Source organism: Lepisma saccharinum, chromosome 18, assembly GCF_977018435.1.
Source record: "Lepisma saccharinum chromosome 18, izLepSacc3.1, whole genome shotgun sequence".
Classification (NCBI taxonomy): Eukaryota; Metazoa; Arthropoda; class Insecta; order Zygentoma; family Lepismatidae; genus Lepisma; species Lepisma saccharinum.
The window spans coordinates 34,840,053-34,860,480 of record NC_139246.1 but is presented as its reverse complement, the minus strand read 5'-3'; the positions used below and the strand labels follow the sequence as shown (position 1 = coordinate 34,860,480).

At 36.9% G+C, this 20,428-nt stretch overlaps 1 protein-coding gene across 1 annotated transcript in view; it reads left to right on the top strand.

Annotated features, from left to right (window-relative positions):
- Positions 1-673: 673 nt before the first annotated feature.
- The window catches only part of LOC146002519 (endoglucanase E-4-like), a 53,345-nt gene continuing 33,590 nt past the window's right edge, over positions 674-20,428 (top strand). Inside the window, exons 1-4 of the mRNA XM_083140417.1 lie at positions 674-929; positions 13,535-13,693; positions 14,837-14,932; positions 17,421-17,603. Coding sequence (XP_082996543.1) covers positions 872-929; positions 13,535-13,693; positions 14,837-14,932; positions 17,421-17,603 — 496 coding nt within the window. The 5' untranslated portion in view covers positions 674-871. The remainder of the gene's footprint in view (positions 930-13,534; positions 13,694-14,836; positions 14,933-17,420; positions 17,604-20,428) is intronic.

Genomic DNA, 20,428 nt, shown 5'->3' with positions numbered 1-20,428 from the left:
GGGCGCCGGGGCTGCTTCCATCGTTAGAAAAGTTCCCGGATTTGAACCGGCCGGGGATCGAACCCGGGACCTTTAGCATGGTAGTTAGACGCGTTACCGACTGAGCCACCGCGTGTATACATATTATATATATTTATTACAAGAGCTGCCACTGTCATATCCTACCGCCATTTTTAAATTCAACTTAAAATTTGAAATGGAAAGATGACCGCGTGACCATTCATATTTATGTGGCCTAATTTTCACCCACAGAAAACGGTGAAATCAGTATCCATTTATCTTTACACATTACAAATAAACGATTGCACATAATAGATCCTAATAATAATAATAATTCCTTGCTTTCACGAACCTTACCATATTTCCCTCCAAACTCGTAAAATTTATTTCAGTGTAGAAACAAGAATTAACACATAATTCTCAATACAAATCTGATTCCGAGAACATTAATTCTACTACAGAAGCCTATTTATATTATTTGCACGAAGAAATTACGGGTCGTGCTCCTCTGCTTCTCTATCACCATGCCTGCTACTGAGTCCAGTTATTGTTTGTGAAAGGGTGAACGCGTGTATCTCGTCATCGTGTCGAACTGCGCAGACAACTTCCTTAACTTTTTGCGTTCGCGTTTGCGGCTTCCTCAGTAGATAAACATTCGATTGTTTGGCGACAAACATACGACATAAACGAACCATCTGAAGTATTCACTGAACTTAAAAAAACAAACAAACAAAAGAAGAGTGTGTCAGTGACATTTGCACGTTTCAAGTACAAAGTCTGTGCAGGTGTGACCCTACGTCACACCATCCTTTCTATATAATATCGAAATTCGGAGCGATTGGGAGATTCTGTTTCCAACAAAAAACTGAAGATGGCGTTAATTGCAAGGCACTGCGCTCTACTGTTTTTGTGTTTGGTAGCTGCCGAAGGTGAGTGATTATTCTTTTCAACTGAACAAGTACAGGTTGTATGTTTATGCTAATGTTCTGAAGTAGTTGAATAACAAATGAAGGTGTTTAATTTGTGGGCGTGGCTTGTGAAACAAGAACTTGTCCTCGATATAATTTTAAAACACCTTGTTGATAGCTGTGTTGCTTCGGGCTATTTCCATTAAACCATTCACTGAGACGGATTTTTCCAGTGTTTCTTTTGTCACCTCAAGCGAATGCTGAGATGGTACTTTTAACCAGTATTCGAAAAATTATAATTTTTATGAGAATAAGAAACCGATTAACATTTACTTTTCTACTATACCATTGGGGAGAGTTTAATTCTTTCAAATACAGTGTAATAAGAGTATGTTAATTTTCATGCATATTTTACCATAAGTTATAGTAACCGTTACTCATTTTGAAAAGTAACTCGGCTTCAGTTACTTTCATAGGCGTAACTTGGAGGAGGGCAAAGGGAGCACTTGCCTCCAAATTTTCAGTTTTATTAAAATTGACAAGGGTATTTTTGTAACCTTCTAGAACCTGAGGAACTAAGAAATAAAGTAATTTATGATTTCTCAAATGTAACATATATTTAGCCAAATAGTCCTGGATGTTATTTTTGTGGGATGGAAAACTTTTCCATTCTGCCCCCCAAAGTTTCGCCCGTCGTTACTTTTATAGTTAAACTTGAATAACATCAGCTACCTCTTCTTTCTTTGGCTGAAGTTAATTTTCTACGGGGAAATTGTAGCTCCTTCTAATTTAAGCAGGAATTATGGGGCAGTCACTTTTCTACGGGAATTTCTACCCCCTCATTTAAGAGAGAATTAAGGGGCAGTCATATTTCTCCGTAGAAAATTGACTGTTGTAATGCCCTGGACATTACATTGTAATTCTCTGTTATTTAGTTGAAATGTTGTGTTTGTTCGTTTTTTAATTTGGCAAATATTTATGATGTCATAGACAACTATAGAGTGTCTCAACCTAAAAAATCAGTATGGAAGTAAATGGAGTACTTCCCTCTCTCTCTAATACATGAGTTTTGCCAATAGCTCTGTCTTTCTCTACCACCGCTGCGTCGCCAGATGTTACAAAATTTACAAATGTGAAATAATTATCCTGTAGTTTTTTATGCTCTATTTAATGACGGCATAACCTGTCATAAATTCATGTGATCTGAAATTTCCATAATTGTGCAATTTTGCAAAACGCTTAATTTTTTCTAGTAAATACTTCAAAAGCCATAAATATGAAACCGCTTGAATAGGGTGACCAGACATACTCTTTTTAAGAGTATTATACTCTTTTAGAGGTTCATATACTCTATACTCTTTTCAATTTGCAAAAATCCCCAAATATACTCTTCTCCTTGCTATTTAATTTCATTCATTATTTTACGCGTAAAAATGTGTTAAAATCCACAGAAAGAAAAGAAACAATGAGGGGTAAGTGGAGGTCAGTACAGGCTGGGTCAAATTTAAAAGTGATTGTGCCTCTTATAAAAATCTTGTTTACTCTGCCTGGTACAAATGTTGATTGTGAAAGACTCTTCAGTGTTATTAAAACTTATTAACGAGAGGAAAAAGTACACTCCTGGTGTCAACACTGGAACAAGTAATGAAAGTGAAATTCAGTGTGGACATGATCTGTGAAGAGTTTGGACTGGCAATAGAGGACGATTTAATCATAATTTAATTACATTAGACCCATAAGTAATTTGAATCTGTAAAGTGTAGTCCTATTTTATAGGGGCTATAATGGAAGCAATAACAAATAGCCACCCTTATTTTCGTTGTCTTTTTGTTTTGTCATTGCGCACCTTCAACCTATAGACTATACTCTTTTTGGTCAACAAATATCTGGTCACCCTACGCTTGAACAACTTCGCCAGTTTCTTTTCTATGGGATCTATGGTGTTTGTAGATATGATATTCTTCGCCAGAGTAAATTAATTTGCTTACGAGGAAAGTTATATATATATACATTGGATATTTTGCATAAATCATCAGACCGTAACACGAAAAAGTTGGTTAGCGATAAACTTTTCGGGTTGTCGCGATACACGTGCAGACCAAGCGAGAAAAGTGTTGACAATTGTTTGAAGTTATTTTTAGAATGCATTGTTACTCCACAGCACCGTTATTTATTCCGCAATCGTAGTTTGTTTATGCGGGCTGTCTCGCGTATCAAATTCATTGCGCGCCACCGAGGTTACAATTCAGTTGCAGGCATTTGCCCCGATTCGTGCTTTATTTTCCGGAAAAATGTATCTTAATGTTTGTTTTTGTATTTATTTAATTCTGTTTATGTTATGGTTACCAGACGTCCGGGTTTTCCCGGACATGTCCTACATTTTAGCCTTATGTCCGGCGTCCGGGAGTAATTTGAAAATTATCATAAATGTCCTACATTTTGAGTCTAACATAATATTAATTGTGAAAATACGTGTTTCAGTTGAACATAGAGAAATCATGCAAGTTACAATTCAATGGTGAAATTTATTTTGATTCAGTTATTGCCCAAAAAGAAAATAAAATTTTCTGCTAGAACAAAAACGGAAGCAATTAATGAACATGTTTTTTGGGCCACATTCTGACGATGTCACTGTTCAATGGCTGAGCGGAATTTCTTGCCTTGAGGTTTATACTGATGGAACAAGGTGTTTCCCATTCTTATTCAATATTTTCATTGTAACGCAGGGCCCCTACAGGGGGTATAGAGAACAAAGATGTTGAACTCGAATATACTCAAGATGAAACTTCTGGAACTATTTCAAATTACGGTAATTGCTGAACATTTGTTTCCATTCCAGGTCATAATGAGAGAGTATTTTCATTACGATTAGCACAAGGGGGTCATGGGAGAAATATTTTTTTCAAAAAGTCTGTAAAAAGTTTTGTACTGGGGTTTAGTATAATTTCAAAAGTTTGATTGTTCAGTCTCTCATAAATATATTTTTACTAAGACATTCTGATAAAAATTGGCTCCTCTGAGAAGTACAAGTTAAAACATGTGTAGCGAGAAGTGTATTCTTTAGAATTGATTACAAATTTGGAAAATTTGCATTTAAGAATTCATTAAGAAATCATATTTTTTTAAAGGTGAAAAGTGTAAATTTTACATTAATTTCTAACGTGTTCTAGAAATGTGTATTATTTATTGTGAATGTTTTGTGTCCTACATTTTGACTTAATGTCCTACATTTTTACTTAATGTCCTACATTTTGGAACATTATGTCCTACTTTTCCCTTATAGCGATCTGGTAGCCCTAGTTTATGTAAAAGATACAACATTCAACGAAAGAAGTAACAATAGTTGCGTGTATTACACATATAATGCAAATGTAAAATAGTAAATAGTTACGTCGAAATATAAAGATTTACATGCAAAACTTGAGGTAACTATAGTTTTTTTTAAATGCATCAAATACATAGATTTTGAAGATATCCTATATAAAATAAGGAAGTAAATTTGCCACAATCATTAGCGATTATCCGCGACTCGATGCTCCTCCGTTTGTTGATCTGGCAACGTCGCGCTCCATTTAACCCATACTGACTTTTAAGGTTAAGACGCTCTATAGTATCAAGTAGAAAATAAACTAACCTTGATGTGCCAGGACCTGGCCACATTTAAGAAACTGATAGATTTATCCGAGATTTATCAACAAGCTCAAATCACGATAGCAACAGGTTAATAGTGGCAGAAAAATGTCGAAAATAATTGTAATATGTGGTTTAAAGTTTATTTGATTGCTGTAAGTGTGTCTATTTCAAAAATATATACCTACCTAACATTATGGTGAAATAGTAAGTTTTCATTTCCACGCCTTGTGATCGCTGAAGTCTTTTGACACGACGTGAGGAACGAAGGGAAAAATTCCACGTTAGACTGAAAGGTACGTAACACTGTACAGTTACTTTTCTAGGGAGTCCAAATTCCCCGTTACACCAGCGCTAGTCATTTTGCCGCCCTGGGCGGTGGCGGCAGATGCCGCTCCCTTTCGAAAGCCCCTCCCGTCATTACGCAACAACGGATAACTGAAAATCTTCATATTTCTAAGTAAAACATCAAACTATAAAATAAATATTGAGACTTGTTACGGCATTCAGTACTATTAAGCACAAAAGGATATCTCCCTCGACCACAGTCAGACTAAAAAATCCGACACTAATTTTATATTATTATTATATTTTATGAAAACTCTCTCTCTCTCCCTCTTAAACGAATCTTAAATGTAACAAATATTAGAAAAGAAATGAAGGCTTGACTTCATATGTTTACCGTTGTAGGTCTGTGATATGTGATTGGATTTTAAAAATAATTACATGTAATAATCTCGGATCTCCCGCGTGGATGATCTAAGGTCTGAATTCGGTAAGGATTTCAAATCGACCCTTCTTAATAGAAATATGTATGATAGATACATCGTTGGAAAGAGTATGAATCAAGGATTCCAGAAATGTAAAATTTAAGATGAGGAAACAATTGGAAGTGGGAAAAAGTAGTATTAATTGCCGTCCCGATTCCGGGCTCCGCCCCTAGGGTAATTGACCTACCGCCCCCTACCGCTACCGCGGCCCCGCCTCCGCTCCGCTCCGGCTACCCGCCGTTTTCTATAGAGTCGCTTTGAATAAAAACATGAAAAAATACGAATGAAAACATGATTTAAAAAAGTTGAATCCTAGTGGAAATTCGCATATATATCCACGTTGAAAATCAAAGTTCGACCTGGCAATACTGTGTGTTTACAACATGGATTAGGTTCAAGGAAACCAGCTATGGCAAGTAATGTAGTAATATTTTTTTATTATTTTATAGAAATGTAACTTCAAATTTAGAAATGCACACTAACAATTCGAAGTGTTAAATACGTACTATTTGGCGCACAATCTTTTTTTTTACTTTCAAACGGTAAAACACAAGGGTCGATTGTGCAGTCAAGCCCTGAATTCTTTCCTGCGTTGTCCCCGAATAAAGCGGCTCTGGGGTTCACCCAGCCTCAAATTAATGGGTACCTGGGAGGAAAAGGCGGCCGGAGAATGGTGCTGATCACATCACTTCCAAAATGGGAGAGATCGAGAATGTGTGTGGCCCTACCCCCACATCCCCTAAATGTGCCTTCATGACATGGTGCTATATGCACAGGGAACTTTACCTTTGCATGTAATATTCTTTTTCGTATAATGCTATCTTGCATAAAATGGAAACAAGCGTGTTTCAGACATGATTGACCAAAGATAGTATTTTTATTAGCCTTAATTTCAAACAAAAAGAACCAACTTTGTTCGCCACTTGCCACGGTTACCGACAAAGTTAATAAATTCTAAGTTCTACACTCGCATTAGGTTCAAAATCATGACCCTCTATCTGTTTAAAGTCTTTGGTGTAATTGTGTTAACAGTCCGGCAAGTTCTCTACACTTTTCAGACAAAAGATCAGATGTCATGACTTTATGCTTACTAATATCATAAAAGAAATTGAAAAATTCACTATGATGTTTAAGCTGGTGAAATAAGCTGCTTGGAGCTAAAATATTCGTCTAGGACCTGGTTATAAAAATCAACTTTGTACCGTTTTTTTGGATCTTTAACAGTTTCATGATGTACAGTGTTGCCTATCTTTGGATCGTCAAGCCTATATCTAAATTCGATGCCAATTCTTTCTCGTCAACCGGGACACACAGGTCGCCCCGACGCCTACACGAGTGGAGGGATTGAGGGAGGCGCTGCCAAGTGGCGTCTAAGGAACTTTGAAATTTTTCATCACTCCTGCTTTTTTCAAAGCGCTGATATGTTTGAAAGAAATCGTCTGACAGCGTCTAACACATCGTAGATTAATGTTTTGAAGACATTTGCTCATTACATTACGTGGAGTAAAAAGTCATACCAGATAACTAGTGAGCAAAGGAATGTAAAGCCACACAACTGGTTTGCACAGTGGGGTGCGGTGACATTTTCCGTTGGGGTAGCAGATCCCGAAAAATTAAGAAACCCAAGAATTCATTGCTTCTACATGGTACGTTATACCAGTAGCGTACGCAGGATTTCATCAAGGGGGGCGGGTTCTAAAACTTTCTTCAAATTCACATTACCATTGCTTTATTATACTTTAATTAAATAATAATAATCACAATTAATTAATAATACTTATAATTAATTAATTAGCTGAATTACTACTAATACCACTACTACTATTAAGTAGTAGAGATCTACATAAATATAGTATTTATGAAAACATTAGAACGAATTTACTTTCTAGTCATTCGATTTTTATCAAATCCTGGAAGCAATTTTTTGTTTCTTTGTTACGAAATAATTGTCTGGTCAACGAGGTGAGACATTTTAAGGATGAAGAAAATCTGTAAAAATAAGAAAATATATTAAATTAAATTGAAATAATCAAAGTATGGAACTTATCTAAGGTCGGTAGAGCGTCTGACAATCACGCGGGAGATCCGGATTCGATTCCCGAAATTGGTTGGAATTTTTCCAGCTTCTTCCCCGCATAAATGTTCCCGATAATTCACATCTGAATTGTCTCGCTGTTCTTACCAACTAAACATTTTACAATAGTTAAGCATATTGTCGTTTGAATAATTGTCTAGTCAACAAGGTGAGACATTTTAAAGAGGGACATTCAAACGTGCTGCGGTAAATAATACTTACAATGGGAAGGCGGACTGGTGACTTGTCCGCCAAGCCTTTGTCTACACATTAGGCTCCTACAACGAACCAAGAACTTTATTTTGTTAATTCTCATTGTTCACACACAAAAAAATACATGTTCGTTGAACACTGGCGTACGTAGAGGGGTGGCCGATGGTGTTACAGCCCCTACCGAAATTTTGAGAAAATCAGAATTTTCAAATAAAAATCCGTTAAGAACTGTGTAAAAATGTGTAAATGCGAAACCTCTTTTCAAGTGAGTCCCGATTACCATTTTTGTCTTTGAATACAATTTCAATAGAGCCTCCCCGATGGCGCAGTGGTAGCGTCGTCGCCTTGAAATCAAGGGGTCCCGGGTTCGATATCCGGTAGAGGCACAAGTGGTTCGGATCCCACTTTAAAACTGTAGGTCCAGTCCCGATTAGCCTTACTGTGCATAAAGTGGACTTAAAACACCAAATCAACAACAACAACAATTTCAATAGACTGAAAAGCTTCGCAAATACGAAATATTTTATTTTGCATCCTGCCCTCCAAAACGAAGACATGTTCTATCCACATTTACTATTCCGGCCCCTCCCGAAAAAAAAAATCCTTTGTACGCCAGTGTATTGAACATTGTTGCAACTGACATATAAAACATTTTTCTTCTCTTTTAATCATAGTTACCCTCATATTTTATTTTCAAGACATTGTGTTTATTTTCAAGGCATCACTCTGAAAGACGTGTGTGTTTGAAATGCTGTGCTTTTCTCCATGCTGCATGAAAATACTAATTCAAATTATTATTATTATTATTATTATTAGCAGTAGTAGTAGAAGTAGTAATAGTTAGGGACGTGAAGTTTTCGTTTTAACGATAACACCGAAAAGTTGAGGAAAGCAAAATAAAGTGTTTAAAATGTATTTGAGTATTTTAAGGAAGAAAGTTCTCAGTGTTTCGGAACGGCGAAATAACGCGAATTATGCCATTTTTCAGAATAACACCGAATTTTGCACTTTAACGCGAGAAACGCCGCGAAATATGCACTATAAACTGCGCATAACACTTCATCCGTTCAAAAAGAACTACCAGAAGCGCTATTAGATTTGTCTACTTATAGTCTAGCTAGTGAATGTTCGATTCAAAAGCGTTTGTCATGCTTCATGTATTTCAGTTTTGCGCAGAAATGACTGACAATGCTTTGACCTCGTCCTGAAATAGAGTTCGCAACGGGAAGCGTATTTCACATGTGCACATTGAAATAGAGATTGGGGGCGTGGTTTTGTGTATGAATGCTCCCTATTGGCTAGCAGACTGCCTCAATGATAGAGGATAGGACACTGGCATTTATTTCATTGACTTGTGCGAACACTTTCTGTAAACCACAGACTACAAGCAGAACCATCTAGTGGGAAAAATACAACGCAATCGGATAGTAATCAATACTCGAAAAGCGAACAGACTTTCTTATTGGAAATAAAAGAGGCAATAATTTTTAAAATGTTGCGTTGGATGAAAATTCTTATACAATTATTTAATATATTGGGTCATTTTCCGCTTTTCGTCAGATGCAAACAAGGAACATTTTTAATTCTTACTTTAAAAATCTGTCAAAACCTTGACTAGCGCCAAAACCTTAATTTCGACTATGTAAGCGCGATGCTATTTGTTTTGTAAAAAGTTGTTACAAACCAGATATTACATACTGGAAACAATAACACAAGATGAAAAGAGAGGAGTTTCAAAAAAGAAAAGTAGATGGCAGCACAAGGTGAAGGAATATAAATAAATCGCTGGAGGATATAAGTATGGATTTAGTGAAAGTGAACTACAATAGAATGATGTAGAAAAGATCAAAGCAATGTATAAAAAGTAGAAAATAGATGGAAAAGGAAAATATAAGTGATTAACATCATTCAACAAGTTGAAGCCTGCAGTCAATTGTTAGGCACGCCATAGAAGTACTCAATAAAGAAAAAATAGACCAGCCAACCAGAAACGTCTCCATTACAAGCCACGCCCCCAATCTCTATTTCAATGTGCATATGTGAAATACGCCAACGGGGAATCTTCTCAGAACGGAAGTTTCGTAGAACCGGGAAAATTTTCAGGGAGAAACACCTGTTGTGTGGGGAGGGTGCATAGGGGTGTGGGTGCATGTTTGTACACCAAACGATATTTTTAGGTCTGAGAGGGATTTCTTGGCATTGTTAGGGGAATTTCAGTGAGTCAGAATTACTGAAGCTGGACGATTTGTGCAGTGTCTTTCATTTCCTTTCCCTTCTGTGGTGTACTCCGCAGCATCCCAAAGCCAGCAGTGAATGCATTAGTTTGATCCTGAAAGACTTTATGCTTCAGATAGAACTACATTATTTTGTAATCACTGAATTGCAAAATGACATGGTTGCGGAAGGATTCCTTGATTGAGCGCCATGGAAGTGAGAGGCTGTTTCACGACCACTTTATGCATAAAGGCTAATCGGGACTGGATCTACAGTTTGTTGAATCCGAGCCACTGTGGTGCCTCCACTGGGTATCGATCCCGGGACCGCTTGATTACAAGGCGGCGACACTACCACTACGCCGTCGGGTAGGCCCGAGAAGAAAACTAAAGCGAGCGAAACAAACCGGCAACTTTATGTCGTCGTCAATGGCTTCGAGAAGCTTAAAAGATGGAAAGAAGACAAGGTGTACATCACACTTCGAACTGTGGAGGCCTTTGTTAAACAATCATTCCATTGGAGTGAATGGAAAAAAAATGCTATCTGTCTATTTAGAAGTGCTTTTTTTTATAGGAAGTGTGGCGAGTGAGTGAATACTGTGAACATTTACTACGCACCATCTGTACGTGCGTGGAAATCATCAATGTTAATGTAAACTGAAAAGTGAATTTAAGAGAACAATTTTTGAAAATTTTATTCTGTGAGAGTGAAAAGTTTGAAATATGATTGTGTTCAAAGATTTGGGTGATATCCTTCAATAAACATTTCATATTTACTGACCGATGAGATGAAATAGTTTTCCAAATGCAAGAAATTTGGTAATTTCTCACAAAGGTAAGCCTTCGATTGATTTATTTTTGTCATTAAAACTAAAATTTGCCTTAATTTTCCATAACTAAAACAATGTGAAGATCTTTTGCATAGAAGAAACCGTAAAAACGCATGTAAAAATAACACCGATTTTTAATTAATAACACCGAATTTTGCTCTAAACAGCGAAAAAGAACACCGAATTGCAGTAAAAAATAACCCCAAAATTTAGGGAAAAATAAAACGAAAACTTCACGTCCCTAGTAATATATTGTCCCAGATCTTTGACTGTGATAAATTGGCCATTTAAATTTTTTCCACAGCATTTTTCATAATATTTCACAAGCTCAAGGGGGGTTTAATCCTCGTAACCCCCCTTGCGTACGCCACTGCGTCATACTGAACAAGATTAGCACTCCACCTGATACTGTTTCCATAACGTCTCTAAGGGGAAAGATGAATGTCCTGGCAGTTGTTATTTTTTTCGAATTTCAATTGGTCTGTTGTCACAAACGTATTTAATGCAACAGACAATCGCGGAGGATTGAAACAATTTTCAAGATTTTCACACATTGCAATATTCACAAATCCCCTTTGGCACCACGTAGTTCTTTCCGTTCTATTTGGCGGATGGGTCCATGGAAATATTAGCTGTGTTAATAGATCGAACGCTCGGAAATGTTTATCTTCACATAGAATATGTCATCCGTATGTCAGCAATCATATTTTTGTGTTTCTCCTGTGTTTTGAAACTTTATAGTTTATTTATGAATATACATTTTAACTAGCTTGGTGGATATGCTACATCGCTGACAGTATACAGCACACTTGGACACTTATCGTGAATTTCGCAGCACTGAGGCCATCAACCGAATGAAACGATGGCACTCTGGCTTTCGTTCAGCGCTTGCCCATTGGGAAACCAAATTTCCTCCTACATAGCTTAAAGTCCTATTGGATCCTTCAAGGTCGTCCGTTGGTTCCTAATGACCTTGATGGCGTTGGCTAGGGTGATGTTACGCATATGTTTTGTCAACATGCCGCGAAAGGGTGTTGATGGCCCCATATCCGAAAACGACGAACCTTGGAGGCTTGCAGATTGAGGCAACCCGGAAGAAATAATGAAAAAAAACCAAAAGTTAAAGAAATAATTTGTAACAGTTATGCTGTGTGCCACCACTGCTGGCTTTGCTGTACCGGAGTGCACGCGCATGGGTTTGCAATACACTGGGTCTCATGCGCAACCATTTGGACAGTTTTATTGTCGCCAATTATTTGAAGGAGCGCATCATAGACCCAGTAGCGTAGCCAGAAATTTCAAATTGGGAAGGGGGGCAGTGTTTGTTGGGAAAATACTTAACAAACTTGCACCTAAAATTAAGAAACACAGTGGCATGGCCAGAAATTTCAAAAGGGGGAATGGTAGCGGGTGGATTTTGGGAACATAATTAAACACTTTGCCCCTAGACCTATATGAAACATACTTTAAAATACAATACACATAATGCAATGAAATTTAAAATGAATTTATACTCATCAAAGGCTATAAAACAAAATCCAGTCCCCGTCTTTGCAAAGTGAATCTGTTGAGAACTTCCACCGGTGTAATTTTCACTTTCCTGTGTATATTAAACAGTGCAATCCATTCAGTCGTTCTTCACTAAAGTAATTGCACAAATATGTTTTCAATCTCCGGAGAGTCGAAAGGTTTCTTTCTGGGGTAGCGGTTGTCACAGGTAGAGTGCAGAGAATTTTCAGGAGTTTTGTGAATATTTGACAAGAAAATCTGATGACATGCGTTGAGGCTTTCCATGGCAGTTGAAGGGAGGCTTGCGAGTTTAACAGATTCTCATTTTGTTTTCCAGAGTTCAAAATCATTTTTGATTACAGAAACTGAACCTGGTAAATTATTTTCATAAAACATCACTGCTTCTAAGACATTTTCTCATGAACCAACAACACAAAATTTTGAGAATATCATTTGAAGCATATAAATTGTATTTCTATGCATTTTAAACCTTTCGTTTAGTTCACTTAACATGAAGTCCAACAAAGGGATGTACACTGACACACAGTAATATTTCATTGGATTGTTCCATGTAGTTTTCCCTATTTGCCTGCTTTCCAACAAGGCGAGGCAATTTTTGTAAATCAACTTCATTGCCTTTGCAAAGATCTTCAGCAGATTCATAAATCTGATTAAAACTCTCCTGTGTGTTATCCCTGTATTTCTGTAAAGACCCTTATTTTATCTTTTTAAGTCAGAATTTTAGGAAGGGGATATTTCCTCATGTACGTACATTGAAGGGTACAAAATGGCCTAAAGTACTGATGTACCCAAAACTATTATTTCAATCAATCAATCAATAAATCAACCACTGGAGTACCAAGTGTGGACACTAGCCCACCATGAAAAATACAGAACACACTCAACTCGTACAAAACATGATCCATTTTCAGATGAAAATAATTATTTTAACAAGTGTTTAAATTACAACATACCTAACATTTATTACCATTGATGAGGAATAGGCTGTAGTCCAAATTTCTTATTGTACAGGAGAAATGTATGACTTTTTCCATACCCATGGACAGTAGCGGTGATTGGGTGCCAAAAAGGGGGCAAGGACAGTTAACTTTTTCTTAGTAGACAAGACTTAGCATTAGGCAACTGTCCTCATGCCCCTAATCGCCACTACTGACTATGGAAATAAATATTATTATCATTATTATAGAAATAGAGTCTACACTAAAATATTTCACCCAACATTGTGCCCAACTAACCAAAGTTGCCTGGCGATGCTAAACTTCACTATTGGTTAACCTAAATCTTATCCCCCTCTTTCCCACACACTCCTGAGAATCTGTGCCTTAGTTTCTTTGAAGAAATTAATCTTTTTGCCTTTTTTTTTCAGCATATGACTATCAGAAAGTCCTGTCAAAGTCCCTTCTTTTCTACGAAGCTCAGAGGTCTGGGAAACTTCCTGATGACAACCGCATTCCTTGGAGGGGAGATTCAGCATTAGATGATCAGGGTGACAAAGGCGAAGACCTGACAGGAGGGTATTATGATGGTTTGTAGGGATATGCTTCCATAACATTTTATAACACAATATTTGTATGTATAAATAATGCTTATGATCAATACATCCAGGATGTGACAGAACAAAATACATTCCTTATCATATCAAAGAGAGCATGTTTTAATATGCTCATTGAAATTTTATGATTTAACACTAGTAATCCCAAGTAACCAAAAGTGGTTGAGCCAACTGTACTGAAAATGGTTTGCCCACGGTTGGCCCAACGTAAAAACAAACCATTGGGCAATGGCGATTTTGGTCATGGTTCCAACGTTGGCCCAACGTGTGGTTTTTATGTCGGGCCAACATATGGTTTTATGTTGGCCGAACATACTGAAAACTAAAGAATGGATAGGTTTGTGTTCTAATATATACATAATTTATTGTGAGGCTAAATGTAAACAATAGTACTAATTATTTATGAAAAAAAATACACAGCACTTTCTCAGTCACATGGTATCATTATTTTCAAGGCACCATACCTTCAAGTGGTAGTACAAAAACCTTCTAGAGTTTACTTAGTTTTTCCACCTTTCATGGAATTTAGGGTACACATAACATTGCTTAACCACCTTCACAATAATACCTGTAAGAATATTCTTGTTCTACCACAGCAAAAGAGACAAACAATAAGCAATTCCCAACACATCTTTCATCCATGGTGGCTGACAAAGGACTGGTGAATGACTGCCAGTTAAAAATAGCTTCTACTTTCATTAAAAATATATTATATTTCCAGGATGAGCTGTGATTGAAATATTCGAGAAACACTGTTACATGTCATTTATTTTACACTCTAGAATTTACAGCATACTTCTGAAAGTTGTCTTAGCATGAAAAGTTGTTTTTAGAACTGATTTTGACTCGCTTTTCCATGGTTGGGCAAATGTTGCAACCACCGTTGGCCCAACGTAAGACCAACATCAATTGCCAACCAACATAAAGCCAACCTTTCCCACGTAAAAACTGACGTTCACCCAACAGTTGTGGTTACTTGGGATGTCAAATTATGCCCATCTTTTTGTAGCTTTTAGATACTATTCAATCATTCTAAAGAAGATAGTAGAAGATAGTTTGAAATTTTTGTAACAAATATTGAAATATACATACATGCTTCAATTATTTTAATTACAGCTGGCGATTATTTGAAACTTGGATTTCCTATGGCCAGCACAACAACATTGCTTGCTTGGGGTTTAATTTCAAACAAAGATGGATACACTGCTGCTAGTAAGTAATTGCTCTTCCTGTGTTGTGTTATAATATTTGAAATTGCTGGGTAAGGCATATATCATTATTAATATAATAAATTATTGTTTTTTTGAAATATAAACACAAAGTACCATTTTGAAGCAAATTAATGTTTGCATTGGAAAATGTTGATCTTTTTTTTATTACTTTTTTTACTGTGCACCTTCTTGTTTACTTCATGTCTGGTGACAGAGAAAAGTAGGGATGATAAAATACAATCGACAATCCCAAGAATTGTATAAGGTGGGGATATGACTTAAAGTGGCTATAACTTCTTTGTTTAAATAGCTAGTTGTATATATTGCACCCAACTCCTCAATAACACAATATTTGTATGTATAAATAATGCTTATGATCAATACATCCAGGATGTGACAGAACAAAATACATTCCTTATCATTACAAAGAGAGCATGTTTTAATATGCTCATTGTAATTTTATGATTTAACATGTGTGGGACATGCCACAGATATCACATTAGATTTGATTGCTAAGACCTGGGAAATAAACCGAATCCCTGAACTCAACAGCCCTTTGAAACCCTTTTATTGAAAATGGCTCATTGGCTGCTTCATAGTCAGTGGTGAACAGTCCATATATGCACACTATTCTTGTCTATGCGATGGGTGGTCAGCTGGTATTGAATATTTTTGTTAACATAGTGTGTAAAGAAAGATAAAGTGACATACATACATGAAATATATACATACTTGATGTAGGAACGGGTGGTTGGGCAATTTATCCACATATCCTTAAAATAACCCCAAAATTTCCTCACTCCCCCTAATTTTTTTCACAAAGCTCAAATTTATGCTAGTTTTGGCTCTAAATATATGCTTACTCCCCTCTAAAAATGAACTTAACCCTCCAGGTGGAAAATTCTGGACAAACCCCTGACTTTGATTATTTCTATATCAATATTGTCTGGTTTAGGCAATTTATTAGTAAAAACTATCCTTCAATAAATAGCTCATGAGTGCGTTGAAAATGTGTCATTTTCTTTTTTAATGAATACAGAGGTGTAATATTTCATGCATTTTGGTTTTGTAAAGTATTTGTGCAAATAAGTTTATTATGTATGTATGTATGTGTCCTCCTCCGTGGCCATGCAGTCTAAGGTGCTGTGCTTTGGACTCTGACTTCGAAATGGCATGAGTTCAAGTCTGCCTGGATTCAGTCTCTGGATTCTCGGCCTGTGTATAGGATGGGTGGCAACCCACCATCATGAGGAAATTGAGGAGCTACGAGTGAGTAGCGTAATCCAGGCATGGATATCTCCTATAATGATGGGGGTTTGACGTGCTGACACCACGTCACCCCATTACTGGTTGAAGATTTCCACACCTCTAGGTAGGATTGTGGGAGGGAGACTGATAGTCACGAGATAAGCCAAGGCCCTTCCAGGGCTGCAGACCCGTGGGTTATTATTATTATTATTATTATTATTAATTATTATGTATGTATGTAGTTTAAGGAGGTGATGGAACCATGCAGATTCTCCATGAAAGATTGCCAGTTTAATTTTGGGTGGATTGGTTATAAACATATTTAACTTTTATATTATTATCCGTACAAGCTAACTGTAGACCAGGCGAACGAGAACAAGTATCTGTGCAAGTAGTGACGCGAGATATCTCCACCAATGAACAGTGAGAGAAACGGGATTGTGTAATGAGCGACGGGAGTTTTCCTGATTTCCTCCTTCATTATGTAGTGGTGCAAACTTTTGAAAAGGATAATACCGAATGCACATGGCAAATGGACCATATATTTGCTTCCAGGTCCGTACGATTGGTTTAAGAATTTCTTATGGAAATATTAGGTATAAAATAAATTTTGACAAGCCATGCATTTAGTGTACGGACTAAGGTCTGTACTGTTAGGACCTTACTCTTGGCAACGCTGTGCTTTCACCACTCTATTTTCCTCCTCCTCCTCTGCCGATATTTGCAGCCCTGCTCTACAGTTAGCTGGGACAGGGTTTAGTACTAGGTCTGAGCCAATTCTTATACTAGATACTAGTAGATATCTACTAGAGTATTGGTTGGAATTCAATCACCACTATTAACTGATATTTTTCCAAAATCTGGGTGTTTTACAGACTCCACAGAAGTACCACACAGCAATTTCGTTAAGTTTAAATATCCTGGAAATTGTGCAAATTGCATAATTTTCATTATGTTGGCATCAAAATGTGGATTCTCTGCTTTGACGATTATCTCATGTGAAATTATGAACATTTCAAAGCAAAAGTCTTGTAGTTTTTTGTAGAATAGTTCAAATATTTAAATTTGTTACTTTGAATTATCACAGTTTTCAAAGTTCAGTAAATGTATCAGTCGGAATCGGTATTGATATCAGTATTGCTCACAGTGATATCGACTCAGACCTAATGTAGTAATTAAAATTCCATATTTTCTCATCCCTATTTTGTACTCTTGCTTAAGCTTTGTATTTTTTCAACCAGGTCAAGTGAATCATTGCAGACAAGCTGTAAAATGGGCAACAGACTATTTCATCAAGTGCCATGTAAGTGCGACAACCTTTTACGGACAAGTGGGCAAAATGGAATTGGATCATGACTACTGGGGGCGCCCTGAAGACATGGACATGAAAAGGCCAGCTTACAAAATCAACAAAAACAATCCAGGTGAGACATCCTCTGTGTTATGTACACAGTGCAGCAGGATCAATTAAATGATTTATAAATTGAAATCAAGTACATGAAAAAGCATTCTGTGATCTGTAACGGGGCATTATCCTGCTATATAGAAATTGATAAGGTTAAGGTAAAGTTCCCTATGCATGTATAAACGTGCCATGAAGGCACATTTAGGAAATGTGGGGGTAGGGTCGTACACATTTTCGATCTCGGCCATTTTGGAGGTGAAATGATCGGTACCATGCTCTGGCAGCCTTGACCAGCCAGGGTTCTCCCAGGTCCCCATTGATTTGAGCCTGGGTTAGCCCCAGAGCCGATTTCTCCAGGGAAAAGCCTGGAAATCAAACCCAGCCTGGGAATCAAACCCAGGTCTCCCCCATGGCAGTCAGATGCCTTACTGATTAGACCACCACAGCTCATGATCAGAGCTGAGCCCTTGATTTTAATTGTTTTGGTCGCTGTCAATGATTCTTTTGATTAATATTCAATGGCAAACACTGATTACGAGCAGCTGAGCTATATTTTTTATGATAATCAGTGTTCGAAGTTGGGGGGTTGTAGACGGATGTCACACCCCAGGGCACTGGATACAATAATGCATTATAACCTTCATTGTCTAATTATTTCTGTCACACTTTGTGACACACATATGGTGATGACATTACAATTGATTTACTTATGATTTCTGTCTTAATGAAGTAATCAATATTTTTTTATGATGCTGATATCTACAGTAATATTTTTACCATGGACGAATTATGAATACACATACTAGACCATATTGTAAATGACGTCTCTTAAATTTTGACTTTTTGGAGCAATTTTTATGAATCTGAGTAATAAAAAATATGTTTTTGCCAATGAATGATATTCAACTTGATGTCATTATGCAGTGCACTTTGGGAAGACACAGCATGAAATCAGGCAAACAGATTTGCACATGTTAAGAAAAGTGTATGAGAAATCTTCATACAGTGATAAATTTGCAATATTTTACATACATACAGATTTTTAATATGATCATGATCATACATTGAATCACTTCATAAAAGATCATACACAAAATTCGGTATCTGATCTGTTTGCCTGAAATATGGTGGCAGAGTGTGATTTCATGCAATGAATTGTTGGGGAAATTGTTCACTAAATATCACCCTTTAAAATTTAATTGATTTAAAATGTAATATTTTGTCTTGTATAGGTGGGTTTCATGTGACGTCAGGATGCACACATCCGCCATGTTTGCGGCCAATTTTATTTGTCATTTGCAAGGAAATATTTACCATGTAGCGTTTGTTACATCTGCACCAACTGAGTTTTTGTTTTGAATCATGAATGTCTGTGTTAGTATCTTCCGCTAGCCTGCTTGAATTCTGTATGCTTACAAGAACTGGCCTCAATCATGGCTGCTCGAAGCCACAATGCAACAGTTTGTGACGTAGGTGAAACACACTTATAGAACTGTAAAACAACCAAAGGGGTTTGCTACACCTGCTCCAGTTTTTTTGACACACTTTTTTCATTCCTTTCACAATAAATGGAGAACAAGTGGTAAGAGCTGAACAAAAACATACCTAATATGACAATAGTAGTGTAATTGGCTATAATATAAACTCGAGAAATGATGAGCCCCCCTGAGGCAGATTTGGCTACACTTAAAACAAGCTCAACATGCCTATATGAGCTTTTTGCTCAAGTGTGGAACCCTGTCTAATCCAAGATTTTTGTAAAAATGCCCTCGGGAATTTCCCGTGAAATGATGACCCCCTCAGATTGATTTGCCCACACTTACAAAAGTTGCATCAGCCAGATTGTTGTCCATAAGCTTGTTAAAAATATGCCCCTTTTGATATTGTTTTGGATACACTTGAAATTAAGCCAAGATGCTCATAAGAGCCACCCACACCCACCCACACCCACCCACACACACACATATTTACTTCTGGTTTAAGTTCAATTGAACACCAGCCTCAACTTGCATATCTAATACTAAGACAATATAATAAGCAGAGCTCTTCTAGAATTGCTCTGTGACTCTCTCATTTCTTACATCATAAACATATGATTTTTCACCTATAAGAATAACACTACATATGGTGTCATCAGGAAGTGTATCGTGGAATTCACAGATCATTTTAATGTTTGTCCTGTCATTAACCACAACTTGTTTCCTTTTTGAATTGTTGATGACAAACATGGGTCTCTGTGCTTTGAATTCATCTGGTGTGTAATACATGTCAGTATTGCCAGTAGTGACCCTTTTGTATGCTGTAAATGCTTCATATAATTTAAGAAAATCATCCTTGGACATGTCTAAATTATAATTTTCTCTAGGAAATACCTCATTTCTGCCATTTTTAAGATATATGTTCTTGATGTTGCAGTTATCAAATTTACTTGAATTTTTTTCCTGATTGTTGTGTCTTCCAGTCTGAAACAGCACCACCACAAAATCCGGCATGTCATATTGTATACTGGAGAATGAATTTGTAGCATCAAACTCATAATAGGTACCAGTGGCAGGCTTCTGTACACATTGATATGTAAAAAATTGTAAAGGAACCTGTGGATTTTTTAGGATATCAGCTTTGTATTTAAGAGCATAACTGGCTTCATATTCAACAACCGGGATTCTTAGCTCCATAGTCTGAATAAAGCATTTGCCTTCATCAGGTAGGGTATTAGGCAGAGCTTCCCCGGTAGAGTTTAATGTACTGTACCTCATCAAAGCATTATTATCATTGGCAGCTCTTCTAAATGTGATTCTTAAACCACCCTTCCACATAATATCTTTGTAATCTGAGAAGAATCCT